The sequence below is a fragment of the Schistocerca nitens genome, chromosome 1, assembly GCF_023898315.1.
Source record: "Schistocerca nitens isolate TAMUIC-IGC-003100 chromosome 1, iqSchNite1.1, whole genome shotgun sequence".
NCBI lineage: Eukaryota > Metazoa > Arthropoda > Insecta > Orthoptera > Acrididae > Schistocerca > Schistocerca nitens.
Window position 1 is genome coordinate 991,608,456 of NC_064614.1, and position 23,341 is coordinate 991,631,796.

General features: G+C 40.8%; 1 protein-coding gene across 1 annotated transcript in view; it reads left to right on the top strand.

The window, feature by feature from the left end:
• Positions 1-23,341, top strand: part of LOC126195210 (AFG3-like protein 2) — a 150,643-nt gene that overhangs the window by 97,749 nt on the left and 29,553 nt on the right. The window contains exons 10-11 of the mRNA XM_049933730.1: positions 15,253-15,480; positions 16,429-16,655. Coding sequence (XP_049789687.1) covers positions 15,253-15,480; positions 16,429-16,655 — 455 coding nt within the window. The remainder of the gene's footprint in view (positions 1-15,252; positions 15,481-16,428; positions 16,656-23,341) is intronic.

Sequence of the window (23,341 nt, forward strand, 5' to 3'; positions counted from 1 at the left end):
CACGGAATAAAGTTACAGCTATTAAGGGCCTGGTATTTTGATGCTCATGCTCATGACCATAAATCGGTTACCCCACTATTACAGTACATGCTGCAGCATCTGATATGCAGAAAATTTGTCTGTCCTGGGTTGCTGTGAGTTGCTTCAGGGGAAGGATGAGGTCGAGTTGCAGAGTACTAGTGAGATAGGTCAGGTTCTATGCTGGGAGTACCTCTTAACGGTTTTCCAACCATTACAACTGACTGAGTTATGTTTATCCCGATGATTCCTGGAACAATGCCCGACAAGTGGAATGTCGGACACACTGTCACAATTTGTCCTGTAGTTCAGCAACCTGCTGGTGTGTAGCACTAATCCCATTACCCTCTAAGTCTCCCTTGTGCTCATAGCAATTCTACTGCTGCTGCTGCTGCTGCTGCTGCTGCTGCTACTACTACTTCTTCGTACACAGAGTAGATGCAGTTTAGCCCCTCTTTTTGGAAATAGTGTTGTGGTTCCAGGCTGCCCCGTGAGCACCATTGGCCATCCTTCTCACCTAAGAACAACAGAATCTTCCTTGTATCATTGCAATTCTTGATCACCCGGGTTGGGCATATTGCCACTCATTCTCTGACAGTTATGGAATTCCTCCCCATAGTGCCATTCAGATCTTGGATATCATTGTCATCATCAGTCCCAAATACTATTTTTAATATCTTCCTCCCCAGCATTCAACTGTCGCCTCTTGCGCCTTTGCAGGATATGATGTGCTGCGTTAACTGCTTTGTGCAGTTGTCCTCATCACTTGTAGGACATACGCAATCTGTGGTATTTCCCTATCTTTCTCCAGACATTCCTGCCTGTCCTCTCTGTGTCACAATTTTGAAAATGTTTTCTCCAACCTCTGCTCCTCATTCCCCATCTCCTATGTTTTATGCATCAGCCTCAAAGTCCATCAGTGACTAATTACAATTTCTTCTTGCCAGGTGAATAGCACTCCACTTTCCTATTGCTAGTCCCACAATGCTCCTACTCAACTCTCAGTGAAGAGTTTTAGTACTGCCAGGATTAGGATGTCCTTGACCCCCTTTGTCTGAATTGCAGCAACCTGGGGAAAGCAAGCTGTAATTATTCCCCCCTCTCCCTCCCCCCCTTTTGAAAGACCCAACGTTACCTCACAAAATTTGTCGCGTGAACAGGTAATACAAAAACGCTGATGTAAAGCAACAATAATTACACCAACAAAAGGTATTGCTCCTTTTTTTACCACTGACATTACACCGTGCAACTGTTACAGGCTGTCCACCTTACTATTTCCATAAGAACACCTTAGGTAATGTTAAAATCCCCACTAAATAATCTTACATAAAACTTCGGCTAAACAAACTTTCCATGGTACTCTACATCCTTCATTCTTACTTCTGGGATCTTGCATGTAGATGATGCAACATACTTTTGATTCTCATTCTATCGTTTCAAGCATTTTGCATAACGGTTGCTGCTGATATTTGCAGCAATGAATCCGGGGCACGTTGAAACAGTCATGAGTGTCAGGCATGAACTATATTCATTAAAATTGGTGATTGTTGTTTGACATTTACTAGTGACATTCTCTCAATCACTTGGTATGCCCCCCCCCCCCCCCCCCCCGGTACCACTTAATAAATTTCTTGGTCTCACCCTTTGGGATATATCAACTTCATATCATCATCCTTTCCCCCACCATGCAATCTGGCAGCTTTTGTGCATGTTTCCCTAGCTATTCCTGTTGCTCCAGTGCTCTAGTGTTTTGCCCTCTTTAATGTGTCTATGAAATTCTGAACAGACTCTCCGTTCCTCCTAATCTTTGGCTTGACTATATGAAATGGCAAAGTCCAGTGTTGTTGTGAGCCTTGGAATTACATGCTGCCAAAACACACAGTAAATAAACATACCAATCATTAGGGTGGCTGTTAACATAGTAGCTCAGCATCCTACCAATAGTACACTCTACTCTCTCAGTTCTACCATTCGCTCGTGGGTCCAATGGCTATCCTTTCTTTTCAAACTCATAGCAAGTGTCACAGCTGCTTCATAAAGTCCAGCGTGAAGTTAGTACCTTGGTCAGTGGTAAACATTTCAGGGACACCAGACTTTAACAACCAGTTAATCACCATGACCTGTGGCACTGCAGTCGCATGTTGGTTCGGAATGGTGACCACGCAATGTATGGTGAAAAATGATCAATAATAATCAGAAGGTAACTATTTCCCTCCAGCTTCTGGCTAAAAGGTCATAAAATGTTCATTCATATCATTTCAAAAGGTTTGGTTGCTTCCACCAACCTTTGTAGAAGCAGTACTTGCTGATGGCTCAGATCCATTTGCTGTGCTCACGGTACACAACTCTTTTACATACTTGTCTACATCTCCTTCCCTTGTCCTCCACCAGCAATGCCTGCCATTCGTCAATCCATCACCTTATGACCCCGATTTCCAGGTAGCATATAACTGTGCACCTCCTTCAATACTTCTCCCAGGTACTACTATGTGTGGCCCTAATCTCGACCTACATAGCAACATGATTTGCACAGTGAACTGCGGCTGAGTCATAAACAGCTTGCTGTTTACGTCAGTGCCTGCAGTGTCTGCCATTCCACAGGGCCGTGACCCAGTGCTCATACTACCATAACCTCCCTGCTCAGTTCATCTGTTTTTCCATGCTTCCTGCCTAGTTTATGGGCTACTTCAAAGTCAAACTCATTGACTCTTCAAACACTCCCCTTGTAAGCCTGCTTGAAGAACTCTCTTGTGGAGTAATTTTTATCAGCCTTGTTCATCTGCTGTGAGGCTTAAACCCCATTCAGTTTTTCAAATGTGGCTCTACACTCTGTTACCCACTGAAATATTACACTTTTTTAAGTAATTGGTAAATTGCCATGCAATGTCTGCAAACCTTTTCACAAATTTTCCCTAGTAATTGGTCAGCCTCAAGAGAGATTGTAACTCCTTACTTGTCTGAGAAGTCGGAGGAAAGTTCTACACTGTTTGCATTAACTTTGGTGGATTTTACCCATAAGCCCTTAAACACTTCCTTCAACTGCCATAAATGTTCCTTCATATCCCTTGACACCACAGTTGTATCGTTAAGGTACACCATACGTTACTGAGGTTTACAAACCCTCAGTACTCCATTCACCAACTGCTGAAAAGTGGGTGGTGCATTTTCCAATTCATATGTCATTTGCTGATACTGGTAATGACCACAAGGGACTGAAAATGCAGTTTTTTGCTGGTCCTGTGTAGCCACCTCCAGTTGATGGTCCCCACTCCTCAAATCTGTCATAAGAGAAATGCTGGTACTGCCCCCAATCTGTTAAGGGTTTCCATAATGTTTGGTATTGGATGTTCATCTGTGTTTTACTATTCAGGTGCCGGTAGTGACAATCTATACTTTTTTGTTCCATCTGCCAACTTTTTGTGTGTAGACAGTGGGTGCTCCCCAAGGGCTAGTGCTCTCCTTTATCATTCAGTTTTTGGTTAATGAGGTCCTCCACATAGGCTATAAATGTTGAGGTATACAACATGGTGTCACAATATACAGGTGCTGTTCCTATTGAAATTCATTGTTGCATTAGGGGCAGTTGGCCCAGGGGTTTAAATAGATCCTTGACTGGCGCTCTCTCTCTCTCTCTCTCTCTCTCTCTCTCTCTCTCTCTCTCTCTCTCTCTCTCTCGTGTTCTACCTCCATATGTGATGCAGTTGTAGCAGCAGCAGATTGCATATGATTATTGCCTACACGTGATGCACCCATATCAGCTTTGTTTGAAACGTCTACACTTGCTATCAACAATCCTTTTGATAGCTTCACCTCATCATTACCAAAGTTATCCAAACTGCTTTTGATAGCTTCACCTCATCATTACCAAAGTTATCCAAACTGATGGGCACAATTCTTTCAGCATCCATTTCTTGTATGCGTACAATACTTCTTCGTACGAAATATCGTGTTGCGTCCAATACATCGTTCTCCTCTAGTGGCTCTGGCACAGGTGACATGGTAACAGGTAGTTCTGGCCATACTTGTGTAAAATAGCCTCCCAATGCCTTTTGTCACTATATTGTGTGAATTAAGCCTTAGTGACCTTGTTTGCAATTTAAGTGGCATGTCGCTCAAGATAGATGAACCTTGCAACAGTATTTCACTGGTGATAGTTTATACCCAGTTGGAACATTGTGTCCTAGAGTTCCTAGAGTTAAATGTCAGTTTTGTCATGATGCTTGAACAGAAAGCCCTATGATTGTAATGTAACCTTCACTTACATGAGGCATCACTTTCATGCATTCCTTAAATTATCCCACCCCAAGCTGAAAATTTAACATAGCTGAACCCAGTGACTTCACGCCACTATCGCCCACCCCACGAAACGTGTAATGTGATGGGTTTAACCATTTCCTGGTTATGAGATCCAGACTTGTCATGGACACATGTATTCCTGTGTGCTTGAACAGTACTGTGTCTAACAAAAAATTATGCTTCTTACCACTTACAATACCTACCATCCCACACTCAACCTCTGCACACATTTCTGCAGAATTTAAATTTTATGGTAATGCCATCTGGCAAACTTGGTGTTCCCCATTTGTGATTAACCCCTGACCTGTCCATTCTCCCCCCCCCCCCCCCCCTGCCTTGCTTCTACATAAAACACTGCTGGTAACCAACCACACCACATTTGACATTGTGGCTGACAACACTGCCACTGGACATGCCCTCACACCTACACCTTTAACACTTTGTCAATAGATTAAATACCTCATCTGTTGCGCATCCCTGTCGTTACATCTCCTCTTTCTCCATAGCTTTCCTATTAGCAGGTTCAGATCATTCAGGGTACGTGCTCGAATCCTCCCTGACGTGTTGGGTGGGAGGACTCTCAGGAAAGTGTCTAGAGCCCTGTACTCTGCTTCCTGAAAGATAATCGTATTCACTTCACCGCATCCTGTTAATTCGTCACAATGCACATTGACTTTTCTTATCGCATTATGGAAAGTTTCTACTGACATCTGTACTTCTGAGACATTCCACTCAATTGCTTCTGAAAAATCCTTTCAGTATTCTTTTTACTATATAGTTGCTTGTGCCCTTCTCCAGAATGCTCAAATGACAGTGTGTTATTCAACTCTTCATACTTCACAGCACTTGTGCGTATCCCGTCAATCACAACTTAGTCATTTGTAACAGTTGATTGTTTGATCAAAATCAAACCTTTGTGCTGTCTCCAGATCATCCAAGGAGGACAATACATAACAATTTGGCTTGTCGGTACAGGGAGTAATCAAACTAGCAGTGACTGAATCTGCTAATGGCAAAGGTGATAGCCCACCTTCTTTCATAAGAACCACTTGCATACGCATCTCTGCCAGGATTTATTAATGACCAAATCACCTCCTTTCCATACACACCCCAGATAGCTGTGTAGCTTGCTGTCCAGGTTTTGAGAGGGTGTGTTTCTGGATGAGGTATCGAATATATTGCTTCCTCCTACTTATGCCTCCTGTGGAGATCACGAATGTAAAATTAGAGAGATTCGAGCGCGCACGGAGGCTTTCTGGCACTCATTCTTCCCACGAACCATACGCGACTGGAACAGGAAAGTGAGGTAATGACAGTGGCACGTAAAGTGCCCTCTGCCACACACCATTATGTGGTTTGCGGAGTGTAAATGTAGATTAATGTGGATGTAGATCCCAGACTCTGTTGTTATGGAACTTTTATCCCCAATGCACAACCAAGTGTAATAAAACACTAGAAAAATATCCACTCACATTCATAGAATAATACACAGTGTGTTTCCAAAAGGTTGGCCTGATTTTGGACAGTAATAATTATGAAACATGGGACGTGTCGGCAAGGAAATGTGTGCTGTTTGAATAGGCATGGCCTAGAGTTTGTTGTTAGATGTCAGTCAGTGTGTCTCCTCAGTTTGCAGTCGGTCAGAAGTAAGACAGCATCTGCTCAACAGAAGGCATTTTGTGTGCTGCAGTTTACAAAGAATGAGTCGGTGATTTTGGTCCGGTGTGCTTTTCGTCGCTATTTTGGCACTGATCTGCATGCACCCAAAAACATTCGTTGTTAGTATCACCAATTTGAAGAGGCAGGATGCTTGTGCAAAGGTAAGAGTACAGATTGACCTCACACTTATGAAGACGTGGTAGAAAGAACTCAGCAGATGTTAGAGTTCACGGAAGTCTACTCGTCGTGCAGGGAGAGAACTGGTAGTGCCTGGAGAGTGTTAAAGTGTCATTTGGTCTTTGAACCATTGTTGTTGTTGTTGTTGTTGTTGTTGTTGTTGTGGTGGTCTTCAGTCCTGAGACTGGTTTGATGCAGCTCTCCATGCTACTCTATCCTGTGCAAGCTTCTTCCTCCCAGTACCTACTGCAACCTACATCCTTCTGAATCTGCTTAGTGTATTCATCTCTTGGTCTCCCTCTACGATTTTTACCCTCCACACTGCCCTCCAATGCTAAATTTGTGATCCCTTGATGCCTCAAAACATGTCCTACCAACAGATCCAGACTACAAATGGTGCAAGCTCTTTGGGTTGGTGATAAAAGGAAATGGCTTGACTTCAGCAATCTCTGCTAGAGGTCCTGGAAGACAATACACTTTTATCACAGTTCATTTTCAGTGATGAAGTAACATTTCATGACAACACACACACACACACACACACACACACACACTCCCCCCCCCCCACCCCACCCTCCTTTAAAAAAAAAATTAAGAACACCGTAGTGGCCGCAATGAACTATCCAAAAATGCTGCAGAATTGGCATTTTCCACAACTTCAGGAGGACTATGACAACTTCATTTTGCAACCAGATGGAACTCCACAACACAGGCAAGACAATGTACATCAATTTCTCAATGACACCTTCCTCAATACTGGATATGGTGCCCGAGACACTGCCCTGCATTCTTGCTCTCAAAGATCTCCAGATAGTGACCCCATGCGATATTATTATTATTATTATTATTATTATTATTATTATTATTATTTCTTTCTTTTCTCGGACGTTATGTCTGGTCAAAAATGGAAAGTGACGCGGACCTTGATCAAGTGTGACTTCCTTTTAACTGTACGGTATGTGTTATATTGCATTTAGGAACTTTGTATTGCATTGATGTACGGGTGGATATTGTGTGGTATGACTCCTGTAGTTGATAGTATAATTGGTATAATGTCAACTTTATCCTGATGCCACATGTCCTTGAGGAATCCTCAGCCAGTTGGATGTATTTTTCAATTTTTTCTCCTGTTTTCTTTTGTATATTTGTTGTATTGGGTATGGATATTTCGATTAGTTGTGTTAATTTCTTCTTTTTATTGGTGAGTATGATGTCAGGTTTGTTATGTGGTGTTGTTTTATCTGTTATAATGGTTCTATTCCAGTATAATTTGTATTCATCATTCTCCAGTACATTTTGTGGTGCATACTTGTATGTGGGAAAGTGCTGAGTTTATGTTGTAAGGCAAGCTGTTGATGTATTATTTTTGCTACATTGTCATGTCTTCTGGGGTATTCTGTATTTGCTAGTATTGTACACCCGCTTGTGATGTGATCTACTGTTTCTATTTGTTGTTTGCAAAATCTGCATTTATCTGTTGTGGTATTGGGATCTTTAATAATATGCTTGCTGTAATATCTGGTGTTTATTGTTTGATCCTGTATTGCAATCATGAATCCTTCCGTCTCACTGTATATATTGCCTTTTCTTAGCCATGTGTTGGATGCGTCTTCATCAATGTGTGGCTGTGTTAGATGATACGGGTGCTTGCCATGTAGTGTTTTCTTTTTCCAATTTACTTTCTTCGTATCTGTTGATGTTATGTGATCTAAAGGGTTGTAGAGGTGGTTATGAAATTGCAGTGGTGTAGCCGATGTATTTATATGAGTGATTGCTTTGTGTATTTTGCTAATTTCTGCGCGTTCTAGAAAGAATTTTCTTAAATTGTCTACCTGTCCATAATTTAGGTTTTTTATGTCAATAAATCTCCTTCTTCCTTTCTGCTTAATGTGAATCTTTCTGTTGCTGAATGTATGTGATGTATTCTATATTTGTGGCATTGTGATCGTGTAAGTGTATTGAGTGCTTCTAGGTCTGTGTTACTCCATTTCACTACTCCAAATGAGTAGGTCAATATTGGTATAGCATAAGTATTTACAACTTTTGTCTTGTTTCTTGCTGTCAATTCTGTTTTCAGTATTTTTGTTAGTCTTTGTCTATATTTTTCTTTTGGTTCTTCTTTAATATTTGTATTATCTATTCCTATTTTTTGTCTGTATCCTAGATATTTATAGGTATCTGTTTTTTCCATTGCTTCTATGCAGTCGCTGTGGTTATCCAATATGTAATCTTCTTGTTTAGTGTGTTTTTCCTTGACTATGCTATTTTTCTTACATTTGTCTGTTCCAAAAGCCATATTTATATCATTGCTGAATGCTTCTGTTATCTTTAGTAATTGGTTGAGTTGTTGATTTGTTGCTGCCAGTAGTTTTAGATCATCCATGTATAGCAAATGTGTGATTTTGTGTGGGTATGTTCCAGTAATATTGTATCCATAATTTGTATTATTTAGCATGTTGGATAGTGGGTTCAGAGCAAGGCAGAACCAGAAAGGACTTAATGAGTCTCCTTGGTATATTCCACGCTTAATGTGTATTGGCTGTGATGTGATATTATTTGAATTTGTTTGGATATTAAGTGTGGTTTTCCAATTTTTCATTACTATGTTTAGGAACTGTATCAATTTAGGATCTACTTGGTATATTTCCAATATTTGTAGTAACCATGAGTGGGTTACACTATCAAAAGTTTTTGGTAATCAATGTATGCGTAGTGTAGTGACCTTTGTTTAGTTTTAGCTTGATATGTCACCTCTGCATCTACTATCAGTTGCTCTTTACAACCTCATGCTCCTTTGCAACAGCCTTTTTGTTCTTAATTTATAATTTTGTTCTGTGTTGTATGTGTCATTAATTTCTGTGTATTGACTGAAGTTAATATTTTGTATATTGTTGGTAGGCATTATTATTATTATCATTATTATTATTTTCCATGGGTTGTTGTGGTCTTCAGTCCTGAGACTGGTTTGATGCAGCTCTCCATGCTACTCTATCCTGAGCAAGCTTCTTCATCTCCCAGTACTTACTGCAACCTACATCCTTCTGAATCTGCTTAGTGTATTCATCTCTTGGTCTCCCTCTACGATTTTTACCCTCCACGCTGCCCTGCAGTGCTAAATTTGTGATCCCTTGATAACTCAGAACATGTCCTACCAACCGGTCCCTTCTTCTCGTCAAGTTGTGCCTCAAATTCCTCTTCTCCCCAATTCTATTCAGTACCTCCTCATTAGTTATGTGATCTACCCATCTAATCTTCAGCATTCTTCTGTAGCACCACATTTCAAAAGCTTCTATTGTCTTCTTGTCCAAACTATTTATCGTCCATGTTTCATTTCCATACATGGCTACACTCCATACAAATACTTTCAGAAACGACTTCCTGACAATTAAATCTATACTCGATGTTAACAAACTTCTCTTCTTCAGAAACGCTTTCCTTGCCATTGCCAGTCTACATTTTATATCCTCACTACTTCGACCATCATCGGTTATTTTGCTCCCCAAAAAGCAAAACTCCTTTACTACTTTAATTGTCTCATTTCCTAATCTAATTCCCTCAGCATCACTCGATTTAATTTGACTACATTCCATTATCCTCGTTTTGCTTTTGTTGATGTTCATCTTATATCCTCCTTTCAAGACACTGTCCATTCCATTCAACTGCCCTTCCAAGTCCTTTGCTGTCTCTGACAGAATTACAATGTCATCGGCGAACCTCAAAGTTTTTATTTCTTCTCCATGGATTTTAATACCTACTCCGAATTTCTCTTTTGTTTCCTTTACTGCTTGCTCAATATACTGATTGAATAACATCGGGGAGAGGCTACAACCCTGTCTCACTCCCTTTCCAACCACTGCTTCCCTTTCATGTCCCTCGACTCTTATAACTGCCATCTGGTTTCTGTACAAATTGTAAATAGCCTTCTGCTCCCTGTATTTTACCCCTGCCACCTTCAGAATTTGGGAGAGAGTATTCCAGTCAACATCGTCAAAAGCTTTCTCTAAGTCTACAAATGCTAGAAAGCTAGGTTTGCCTTTTCTTAATCTTTCTTCTAAGATAAGTCGTAAGGTCAGTATTGCCTCACGTGTTCCCATATTTCTACGGAATCCAAACTGATCTTCCCCAATGTCGGCTTCTACCAGTTTTTCCATTCGTCTGTAAAGAACTCGTGTTAGTATTTTGCAGCTGTGACTTATTAAACTGAAAGTTCGGTAATTTTCACATCTGTCAACACCTGCTTTCTTTGGGATTGGAATTATTATATTCTTCTTGAAGTCTGAGGGTATTTTGCCTGTCTCATACATCTTGCTCACCAGATGGTAGAGTTTTGTCAGGACTGGCTCTCCCAAGGCTATCAGTAGTTCTAATGGAATGTTGTCTACTTGTGGGGCCTTGTTTCGACTCAGGTCTTTCAGTGCTCTGTCAAACTCTTCACGCAGTATCGGATCTCCCATTTCATCTTCATCTACATTCTCTTCGATTTCTATAATATTGTCCTCAAGTACATCACCCTTGTATAGACCCTCTATATACTCCTTCCACCTTTCTGCCTTCCCTTCTTTGCTCAGAACTGGGTTGCCATCCGAGCTCTCGACATTCATACAAGTGGTTCTCTTATCTCCAAAGGTCTCTTTAATTTTCCTGTAGGCAGTATCTATCTTACCCCTAGTGAGGTAAGCCTCTACATCCTTACATTTGTCCTCTAGCCATCCCTGCTTAGCCATTTTGCACTTCCTGTCGATCTCATTTTTGAGACGTTTGTATTCCTTTTTGCCTGCTTCATTTACTGCATTTTTATATTTTCTCCTTTCATCAATTAAATTCAATATTTCTTCTGTTACCCAAGGATTTCTTCTAGCCCTCGTCTGTTTACCTACTTGATCCTCTGCTGCCTTCACTACTTCATCCCTCAAAGCTACCCATTCTTCTTCTACTGTATTTCTTTCCCCCATTCCTGTCAATTTTTCCCTTATGCTCTCCCTGAAACTCTGTACAACCTCTGGTTTAGTCAGTTTATCCAGATCCCATCTCCTTAAATTCCCACCTTTTTTTGCAGTTTCTTCAATTTTAATCTGCAGTCCATAACCAATAGATTGTGGTCAGAGTCCACATCTGCCCCTGGAAATGTCGTACAATTTAGAACCTGGTTCCTAAATCTCTGTCTTACCATTATATAATCTATTTGAAGCCTGTCAGTACCTCGAGGCTTCTTCCATGTATACAGCCTTCTTTCATGGTTCTTGAACCAAGTGTTAGCTACGATTAAGTTGTGTTCTGAGCAAAATTCTACCAGGCGTCTTCCTCTTTAATTTCTTAGCCCCAATCCATATTCACCTACTACGTTTCTTTCTCTCCCCTTTCCTACTACCGAATTCCAGTCACCCATGACTATTAAATTTTTGTCTCCCTTCACTATCTGAATAATTTCTTTGATTTCATCATACATTTCTTCAATTTCTTCGTCATCTGCAGTGCATGTTGGCATATAAACTTGTACTACTGTAGTAGGCATGGGCTTCATGTCTATCTTGTCCACAATAATGTGTTCACTATGCTGTTTGTAGTTGCTTACCCGCACTCCTATTTTTTTTATTCGTTATTAAACCTACTCCTGCATTACCCCTATTTGATTTTGTATTTATAATTCTGTGTTCACCTGACCAAAAGTCTTGTTCCTCCTGCCACCGAACTTAACTAATTCCCACTATATTTAACTTTAACCTATCCCCTTGCTATCAGCCGTTCCTAGTACCAGCACAGCAAGGCCATTTTGGTTAGTGTTACAAGCCCAGATCAGTCAATCATCGAGACTGTTGCCCCTGCAGCTACTGAAAAGGTTGCTGCCCCTCTTCAGGAACCACACGTTTGTCTGGCCTCTCAACAGATACCCCTCCGTTGTGGTTGCACCTACGGTACGGCTATCTGTATCGCTGAGGCACACAAGCCTCCCCACCAACGGCAGGGTCCATGGTTCACGGGGGGAGGTATGTGAAGGGAAGTGTGTTCATCTCCCCTTTACCTCATGGCATAGAAGTAGTGAAGAAAGGAATCAGAGCCGCCATAAATTCTGTAAAAGCAGATACCCTGTGTGAAGTTTGACAAATTGAGCTGTCATCTAGAGGTTGTCATTCTGCTGCTGGTGGATACACATAGCATTTGTAATCGCATAGTATTTTGCAGTCCAACCTGTGTTTGTAGTATGTTTCCATCAGTAAATATGGAGTTTTGAAATCAGGTCATTCTTTTTTAAATACCCTGGATTACATCTTATGTGTGACCACTTGCCGGGGTAGCCGAGAGCGTTAACGCGCTGCTTCCTGGACTTGGGTAGGCGTGCTGGCCCCGGATCGAATCCGCCCAGCGGATTAACGACGAGGGCCGATGTGCCGGCTAGCCTGTATGTGGTTTTTAGGCGGTTTTCCACATCCCGCTAGGTGAATACCTGGCTGCTCCCCATCTTCCGCCTCAGTTACACAACTCGCATACATTTCAACACTTTCGCACTATTACATGGATTACACTCGACGCATACAGTTGGGGTACACTAATTCCATCCCAGGGGGTACGGGGTGGGGGCAGGAAGGGCATCTGGCCACCCCTTAAACATTAAAATGCCAAATCCGATTAACTATGGCTGACCCTGCGTTAACTGCAGGAAAAGGCTCAAGCGATAGATAGACAGACATCTTATGTGTGACCATGAGCCACTTCAATTCCGGACACTGATTTCGCAGCTCAGGACAGAGCGCACATTTAGATGCGGAAGCTGGGACACAGTCCTCGGTGATGGTGTCTGCCCCTGCGAGAGGTATACAGTGTCAGTTTGCATGCGCAGGTACAACTGGATGGATGACTGCACTAGCCTGATCACAAATGCCTGCCCTTCCGGGCAGAAGTTCAGCTGTGGCTGAAGCCAGCCCGAATAGGAAAGCATTTAAAACCAGGAGTCAACTTGTCTGTGGTGGAGCCCAAATCTTGTGGTGGCAGAATGATGTTGCTTCATTGGCTGGTGTGGACCTTCCGATGTAGTAGGCGCTGCCAGACTGCTTTGCCTTTGGCTAAAAAATATGGGTATTTTCAGGTTTGGTGCCTACCTGTCTTGCCGAACCCCCACTTCAAATCATGCGCACAGAAAACAATATGGCAGCCAAAAGATGTGGCAACTGACCTGTCATTTGTGGTCAGCCCCACCTTCTCTGCTGTGTCAGTGGTACTGCAAGCACTGGCCCCTGGCCTGCAACGTGGAAATAGGCTGTGGTATTGCTCCACCTGACATAATGTTGCTTTGATCAGCTCTGCAACAGCTGGAGTCCATGGCCTGCTAGTGCAGTATACTAGCACCATATGTGACTAAAGTCCAAATCGCCCATTAAGAATGCAATATCCCGTGCAACATTAGTCTGTTGCCTATATAAGGTCCATCTCTATCGAAAATATGCATCCAGTATATACGTGTGATTCTCTGAGTCAGTCCAAAACAGCACTATGATATGCTCGAAAAGCTCTACTACATGTCTCATATTGCAGTTTTTTTTTTACATTTCAAGGCCAAACCTTTGCTGCCATTGGCGCAATGTTTCCTCCTCCAAGAACAGGCAATGTCAGAACATGAAGCACATAACACACAGCCCTAAATAGACTTATTTCCTCCCCACTGCTAATTTACATCTACTAGCCAGTGTAAAATTTAAAAAAGATCCACTTATTTAAATGTAGATGATCATTATATTAAGATTATTGGATTTTTCTTCTTTCCATGCTGGTTATTTTGATGCCTTCCTGTCAATTCTACATCTGCTAGTTCTCTTTTAATCACAAAATCACAGTAAATCTATCAAAAACACATCAAACGAAGAAAACACTTGGATATTATTCTACTGCTTAATATGTCCAGTCATTTTGAAGTGACGTTTTGTGTGCTTTTCTGTAATCATTGTACATAGGAAGATAGATAACGTGTGTATTTACATTGTTCTGTTATTTTATTATATGTACATTTCTGAATTATGACGTTCTGGATGAATTTGAAAAGTAAACTGTATGTGTTTGAACCATTTAACGAACTGTCGAGCTATTTTGGTCAGATGTATGTGTTGGCAGTATCATTTGGCATATGGTACATCTCCATAACTGTATGACTGTAACAATAACTAAAGTATAACAATATGGAAAGGATAGATTATGACTCACCATCTAAAAGATAAGTTGAGACACAGGCACAATGAAAAAGACTGCTAAAATATTAATCTTTTCGACAGAGTCCTTCCAAAAAAATTGCACGTGCGCGTCCACACACACACCCACACACACACACACACACAATGTCCACTGTTTCCAAACGCTGGGGCCCAAATGAGGGCCTTTTTTTTTTCTGCAACTCAGTGCTTCTCATATCCAATGTATCCTTTCCATCCTGTTGTTATCACATCCCCATTCCCCATTATTCGATTTTATTTTAGTAATTAAATTTTATTGATGTAATGGCATATTTAGTCCTAAACACCATATAACTCTGAGAGTTTCCGTCATACATGTTGTTGTGGAGTATTGAGCTGGTCTCATCGTAATGAATAAAAGTGTGCTCAGATTTATCGTAACCTTAATTGGTCACAAAAAACTTGGCTCTTGCTGGATACAGTGGCCGACAAGCTGAATCTGTGGCCACCAATAATTGAAATCACCTAAAATTTTTTCCATAAATCTTGTGTACAGAACTCCACTGCCATCCAGTGGAAAGGTCTGACTTGGTAAGCAAATGGCGATGCTCCAGTTCAGGTAACTACCTTTAGTGAGCTAATCCCCTTCTTCTGTTGACTTCTAATTGACTACGTCCCTCCTCCAGTATCGTGTGCCTCTGAGACTTGTGTTAAGATAACCAGCCTGCATGGTTTACCTTTTGCCTTTGGCTGTTGCATCAGAAAATGTGTTCATGTTATCTTAAAACTTGAGATTAATTAGGAGAAAATATTTAAATATTCTGTTAAGCATATACTCAGTGTCATTGTAACTTGTATCTTTAATGGATTTACAACCTCAATCGACATCTAGTAGCAGATCGTCATTGTCATACCATTCATACTTTTTTTCTCTAATTGTCTACAGGATTTAATACAACTACTAATGTGGTTGTGCTCGCTGCAACAAATCGTGTTGATATACTAGACAAAGCATTGTTGCGACCTGGTAGATTTGACAGACAGATATTTGTTCCTGCTCCAGACATTAAAGGAAGAGCATCAATATTTAAAGTACATTTACAGCCTTTAAAAACTAGTTTAGACAAGACGGATCTGGCAAGGAAAATGGCAGCCTTAACACCAGGTTTTACTGGTAAGTAGGTATTTTGTTGCAGTTTGACAGTTTAAGAATTGAATAACATAGTTACCTGTAATTCTTTTAACTGCCACAAAGGAGTGATTGAACAATAAGTTTTTAAAGTATGATCCCATTAAACATCATGACCCCAATGATATGTCTAGTGCATCTCTTACATTAATCCTTTGACAGCTGCCGACAGGTTAACACATCGTGTCCTGCTGCTCTCCAGGTGCTGAGGATGTATTTAAATGCGGCCACTGGGTTTTTCTTAAAGTGCTTTTGACATGTACATGTGTCTCGTTGTGCCAACCTCTCACTGCTGTGGACGAATTACTTCCATATATCTACGAATAAAAAAGTTTCAAGTATTTTTGGTAAAACATATGTGCCTCTTTGCGTGCTATCATTTATAAAAAGCCTTGTTTGGATTTCTTGAATTGCTTATAAATTATGACAATTGTTGAGACGGCATACTTCCTGATGTGAAGGGATGAAATGGTATGTCCACTGGACATAAAAACCAATAACCTGAGAACGAAATTAGATTTTTCTGTACTCTCGGTTTTAAATAAAATTTAAATATCTTACCTTCAACCATACGCTAAGTTTACACACTACATTTTTACCTATGCAAAATTTTTATAATCTCGTGTAATGTTTTTTACTTAATTTGATGCAGCACAGTAATTATGACAAATGAGAAGAAGAAAGTGCCCTTTATTGAACAAAGATATCACACTGTAAAATGTGCTAAAGTCAATTTTTTTTTTTCACCAAATAGGTTTCTTAAAATTTGATAAGTATTTCATAGCAGCCAGAATACCATCTCTCAGTGAAGAATGCAGGCTGTGTGTGTGTGTGTGTGGCAGTGAAAGGGTTAATTAAACATATTCAACCACATTCTTCCTTACTGTGTAAATTTTATTTTTAATTGTCTAACAGTTTATTGTTCTAAAATAGGTGCCGACATTGCTAATGTTTGTAATGAGGCTGCGTTGATTGCTGCTCGTGATCTGAGTGAATCTATATCAATGAAAAACTTTGAACAAGCTATTGAGAGAGTTGTAGCGGGAATGGAGAAAAAAACTAATGTCCTTCAGCCTGAAGAGAAGAAGACCGTTGCATATCATGAAGCAGGGCATGCTGTAGCTGGATGGTTTCTTGAGAATGCTGATCCTTTATTGAAGGTCAGCACATTTCCTATTGCTTATTAAATTTTTCTTTTAAGTGGAAATTTTACAAGTATTTCATTACTCATTATAGATTGAAATTCTTACCTGCCTCCAACTAGGTATCATTACTTACCTTGCCAGCAGACAAAGAAATACCTGCCACTTCAAGATGACAAAAGTTTATTTAGAGTAAGGACAATGCCAGCTTTGGAGAAGTGAATTGCAAATGACAAATAGGTAATGAAACGCTGTGCATTGTATGAAAGTATTTTGAAATCTTTGTGGTATTAAGCTCTTGGTGTCATGATTAATTCCATCCTGATGTAGCTAGTGTTGCTAATTGTTAGCCTAGCAGTGAACCACATAATTTTAACATATGAGAGTTTCCATTTGTCATTAAAGCAACTAGGTAAACCCAGTAAGATGATATTTGATTGTACATTGCAAAACTTTCACAAGCTAGTCATCTTCAATCAAGAATGTATTCTGAATATATGTTCCATATTTTCCTTCGTCAGTAGTAATTACTCATACAATTAATTATATCCAAGTCTGCATTTTTCATAAATTTACATTTTAGTGGAGTATAGACCTGAGAGATTGCTCAGTGATATGTACTTGTTGTTCATCAGTTTTGTTCTTAGATTTTAATTTTGTGTAAATCATCTTTCAACTAAGCAAATTTGTAGCCTATCTATGGTCACATGTATGTGTGTGGGAAGGGGGGGGGGATGCTTCTGCATGCGCGATTTCTGCTTCTGAAGTACAAATCACACATCCATGTCCATTTGTCTCTGGGCATTGGGGCCCAACTGAGTCGAGCTTTGTCTGAAAGCTTAATATTTTTTGCAGTCCTTTTCATTGTGTCTGCCTGCGACGCAGTGCCAGTTTGGTGAGTAACAGCCTATCATTTTCATATTGTGGTTATTCCATCCTTGAATTGTTTGTAATTTATAACCTTGTGATTACCTTACACCACTGATGTGTGTTAAAATTTCTCATATATTTTACACATAGTTTGCAGAAAATACTTCATAATCCACTAGAATTTTTTTGTAAACTACTGCTGTTTATGCATTACAACTGATACGTTGCCAGAGTGCCTTTGTTGAACATGTTGTTGTTGTTGTTGTTGTTGTTGTTGTTGTGGTCTTCAGTCCTGATACTGGTTTGATGCAGCTCCCCATGCTATCCTATCCTGTACAAGCTTCTTCATCTCCCAGTACCTACTGCAACATACATCCTTCTGAATCTGTTTAGTGTATTCATCTCTTGGTCTCCCTCTGATTTTTACCCTCCACGCTGCCCTCCAATAAACGCTGCCCTCCAATAATAAAGTGGTGATCCCTTGATGCCTCAGAATATGCCCTACCAACCCTTCTTCTAGCCAAGTTGTGCCACAAATTTCTCTTCTCTCCAATTCTGTTCAGTACCTCCTCATTTGTTACGTGATCTACCCATCTGAATTTCAGCATTCTTTTGTAGCACCTCATTTCGAAAAATTCTATAAACTGTTTATTGTCCATTTTTCACTTCCATACATGGCTACGCTTTATACAAATACCTTCAGAAAAGACTTCCTGACACTTAAATCTATACTCGATGTTAACAAATTTCTCTTCTTCAGAAACGCTTTCCTTGCCATTGCCAGTCTACATTTTATATCTTCTCTACTTCGACCATCATCAGTTATTTTGCTCCCCAGATGGCAAAACTCCTTTACTACTTTAAGTGTCTCATTTCCTAATCTAATCCCCTCAGCATCACCCGATTTAATTGGACTATATTCCATTATCCTCGTTTTGCTTTTGTTGATGTTCATCTTATATCCTCCTTTCAAGACACTGTCCATTCCGTTCAACTGCTCTTCCAGATCCTTTGCTGTCTCTGACATAAGTACAATATAATCAGCGAACCTCAAAGTTTTTTTCCTCCTCCATGGATTTTAATTCATTTTAATTCCTACTCCAAATTTTTCTTTTGTTTCGTTTACTACTTGCTCAATATACAGATTGAATAACATCGGGGATAGGCTACAACCCTGTCTCACTCCCTTCCCAACCGCTGCTTCCCTTTCATGCCCCTCGACTCTTATAACTGCCATCTGGTTTCTGTACAAATTGTAAATATCCTTTCGCTCCCTGTATTTGACCCCTACCACCTTCAGAATTTGAAAGAGTGTATTCCACTCAACATTGTCATATGCTTTCTCTAAGTCTACAAATGCTAGAGACGTAAGTTTGCCTTTCCTTAATCTATTTTCTAAGATTAGTAATAGGGTCGGTATTGTCCCACGTGTTCCAACATTTGTACGGAATCCAAACTGATCTTCCCCGGGGTCAGCTTCTACCTGTTTTTCCATTCGTCTGTAAAGAATTCGTGTTAGTATTTTGCAGCCATGGCTTATTTAACTGATAGTTCGGTAATTTTCGCATCTGTCAACACCTGCTCTCTTTGGGATTGGAATTACTATATTCTTCTTGAAGCCCTGAGGCATTTCGCCTGTCTCGTATATCTTTCTCACTAGATGGTAAAGTTCTGTTAGGCCTGGCTCTCCCAAGGCTGTCAGTAGTTCTAATGGAATGTTGTCTACTTGTGGGGCCTTGTTTCGACTCAGGTCTTTCAGTGCTCTGTCAAACTCTTCACACAGTATCATATCTCCTATTTCATCTTCTCTACATTCTCTTCCATTTCTGTAATATTGTCCTCTAGAACGTCGCCCTTGTATAGACCCTCTATATACTCCTTCCACCTTTCTGCTTTCCCTTCTTTGCTTAGAACTGTGTTTCCATCTGAGCCCCTGATATTCATGCAGGTGGTTCTTTTTTCTCCAAAGGTCTCTTTAATTTTCCTGTAGGCGGTATCTATCTTACCCGTAATAATATGCACCTCTACATCCTTACATTTGTCGTCTAGCCATCCCTGCTTAGCCATTTTGCACTTCCTGTCGATCTCATTTTTGAGATGTTTGTATTCCTTTTTGCCTGTTTCTTTTACTGCATTTTTATATTTTCTCCTTTCATCGATTAAATTCAATATCTCTTCTTTTACCCAAGTATTTCTATTAGCCCTCTTCTTTGTACCTACTTGATCCTCTGCTATCTTCACTATTTAATCTCTCAAAGCTACTCATTCTTCTCCTACTGTATTTCTTTCCCCCCATACATGTCAAACATTCCCTAATGTTCTACCTGAAGCTCTATACAACCTCTGGTTCTTTGTTATCCAGGTCCCATCTCCTTAAATTCCCACCTTTTTGCAGTTTCTTCAGTTTTAATCTACAGTTCATAACCAATAGATTGCGGTTGCCCCTGGAAATGTCTTACAATTTAAAACCTGGTTCCTGAATCTCTGTCTCACCATTATATAATCTATCTGAGACCTTCTAGTATCTCCAGGCTTCTTCCATGTATACAACCTTCTTTTATGATTCTTGTACCAAGTGTTAACTATGATTAAGTTATGCTCTGTATAAAATTCTACCAGTCGGCTTCCTCTTTCATTCCTTACTTCCATTCCATATTCACCTACTACGTTTCCTTCTCTTCCTTTTTCTACTGTCTAGTTCCAGTCACCCATGACTATTAAATTTTCATCTCCCTTCACTATCTGAATAACATTTCATCAATCTCCTTGTCATCTGCGAGCTAGTTCGCATATGTGACTGTCGTAGGCGTGGGCTTCATATCTATCTTGGCCACAATAATGTGTTCACTATGCTGTTTGTAGTAGCTTACCCGCATTCCAATTTTCCTATTTTCCTATTCATTATTAAACCTACTCCTGCATTACTCCTATTTGATTTTGTATTTATAACCCTGTAGTCACCTGACCAAAAGTCTTGTTCCTCCTGCCACCGAACTTAACTAATTCCCACTATATCTAACTTTAACCTATCCATTTCCCTTTTTAAGTTTTCTAACCTACCTGGCCGATTAAGGGACCTGACATTCCAAGCACTGATCCATAGAACACCAGTTTTCTTTCTCCTGATAACAACGTCCTCCTGAGTAGTCCCTGCCCAGAGATCCGAATGGGGGACTATTTTACCTCCGGAATATTTTACCCAAGAGGACGCCATTATCATTTAACAATACATTAAAGCTGCATGTCCTCGGGATAAATGACGGCTATAGCTTCGCCTTGCTTTCAGCCGTTCGCAGTACCACAACAGCAAGGCCATTTTGGTTAGTGTTACTAGCCCAGATCAGTCAATCATCCAGACTGTTGCCCCTGCAACTACTGAAAAGACTGCTGCCCCTCTTCAGAAACCACACATTTGTCTGACCTCTCAACAGATACCCCTCCATTGTGGTTGCACCTACGGTACGCTATCTGTATGGCTGAGGTACGCATGCCTCCCCACCAACGTCAATGTCAAGGTCCATGGTTCAGGGGGGGTTGTTGAACATATGGAATGTAATTGGGAGAACACCTGTTTCAAACAGGCAAAATTCACTTCTCTTGGAAGTCATTTTGTGAAAGGAAAATACTATCAAGATTAAAAGGACATATTGTTAAATTTCTTACTGTTGGCATTATCGTTCAATTGATCTCTGACATTAGATGTGTCAATGTGTAGTACAAAGACACAATATGGCTGTTCCATACACACCATCAGTGCAGAAGAACATTCTGGTATTTGAATAAATTGAGAATACCCTAGCAGTGAGAGACTGGCATCATCAACTATTTTTTGTTCTGAGCACTGCTGAAAATAACCCTAGTGAGCAGCTTAATAAGAGGCATCAGTTGTGTTTGGTTGGGTGCGGGTGAGGGAGGCGTGGGTGGGGGAGTGAGAGGGGTGGGGAGGGAGAGAGAGAGAGAGAGAGAGAGAGAGAGAGAGAATGTTTAATAGTTGGGTATGCCTGAAGGCTGCCTTAGTGCTAAACCCTGCAGTGGCTGTAGGAGTGACAGCCAAGCACAGGAATAGCAAGATGTGTGGTATCACTGCATTTCATTACAGTCAAATTACAAACATTTGGACACCCTATCTTAACTTTTCAAACTAAGAATCCAAGTAAGCTCACACGACTGTGGACTTCCACAGTTCTGGTAACCCAACTGTGAACTCACTAGTTGCAGTATCCAGGTAAGACTGTATTTCTCTGGCATTTGTTGACAGTGGGCAACAACACTTCATTGTAGGTTTATTTATGCTGATGATAATTGGAGATATTTGCCAGGAAGTTGATAAGTATGAAGAAATCAGGATCCAAAATTTTCTTCTCTTGGACTGGAAAAAGTTACAAAACGGTCGATGGAAATGTTTTTAGTTAGTGAATAATTCAATTTGCAATTCATTTATTATGCACTTAGCCAGTAAGAAGACTGAAGAAGAAGCACATATGAATTTCAGTCTGCTTCTTGTAGGACTTCGTGTCAAAGATTGTTTCAAAGTATACCACACTGAAACTTCATTTCATCTTGTCCATTCATTTCATGAAATACCTTTGATAACCAATAAATATGGAAGCTTAGCTTTTCTTGTATATATATATAGAAAGATGATGAGACTTACCAAACAAAAGTGCTGGCAGGTCGATAGACACACAAACAAACACAAATATACACACAAAATTCAAGCTTTCGCAACAAACTGTTGCCTCATCAGGAAAGAGGGAAGGAGAGGGAAAGACGAAAGGATGTGGGTTTTAATATATATATTGTGTGTGTGTGTGTGTGTGTGTGTGTGTGTGTGTGTGTGTGTGCGCACCTGTCCTTTTTTTTCCCCTCTAAGGTAAGTCTTTCCGCTCCCGGGATTGGAATGACTCCTTACCCTCTTCCTTAGAACCCACATCCTTTCATCTTTCCCTCTCCTTTCCTCTTTCCTGATGAAGTAACCTTCTGTTGTGAAAGCTTGAAATTTGTGTTTGTGTGTTTTTTTTGTCTCCTATCAACATACCAATGCTTTCTCATTTGGTAAGTTACAGCATCTTTGTTTATATATTATTGAAGAAGAACTCCAGAATTTCCTCTCCAACCTCAGCTCCTTTGGTTCCATCAGATTCACCTGGTCCTACTCCAAATCCCATGCCTCATTCCTTGACGTTGACCTCCATCTGTCCAATGGCCAGCTTCACACGTCCGTCCACATCAAACCCACCAACAAGCAACAGTACCTCCATTATGACAGCTGCCACCCATTCCACATCAAACGGTCCCTTTCCTACAGCCTAGGTCTTCGTGGCAAACGAATCTGCTCCAGTCCGGAATCCCTGAACCATTACACCAACAACCTGACAACAGCTTTCGCATCCCGCAACTACCCTCCCGACCTGGTACAGAAGCAAATTACCAGAGCCACTTCCTCATCCCCTCAAACCCAGAACCTCCCACAGAAGAACCCCAAAAGTGCCCCACTTGTGACAGGACACTTTCCGGGACTGGATCAGACTCTGAATGTGGCTCTCCAGCAGAGATAAGACTTCCTCAAATCCTGCCCTGAAATGAGATCCATCCTTCATGAAATCCTCCCCACTCCACCAAGAGTGTCTTTCCGCCGTCCACCTAACTTTCATAACCTCTTGGTTCATCCCTATGAAATCCCCAAACCACCTTCCCTACCCTCTGGCTCCTACCCTTGTAACCGCCCCCGGCGTAAAACTTGTCCCATACATCCTCCCACCACCACCTACTCCAGTCCTGTAACCCGGAAGGTGTACACGATCAAAGGCAGAGCCACGTGTGAAAGCACCCAC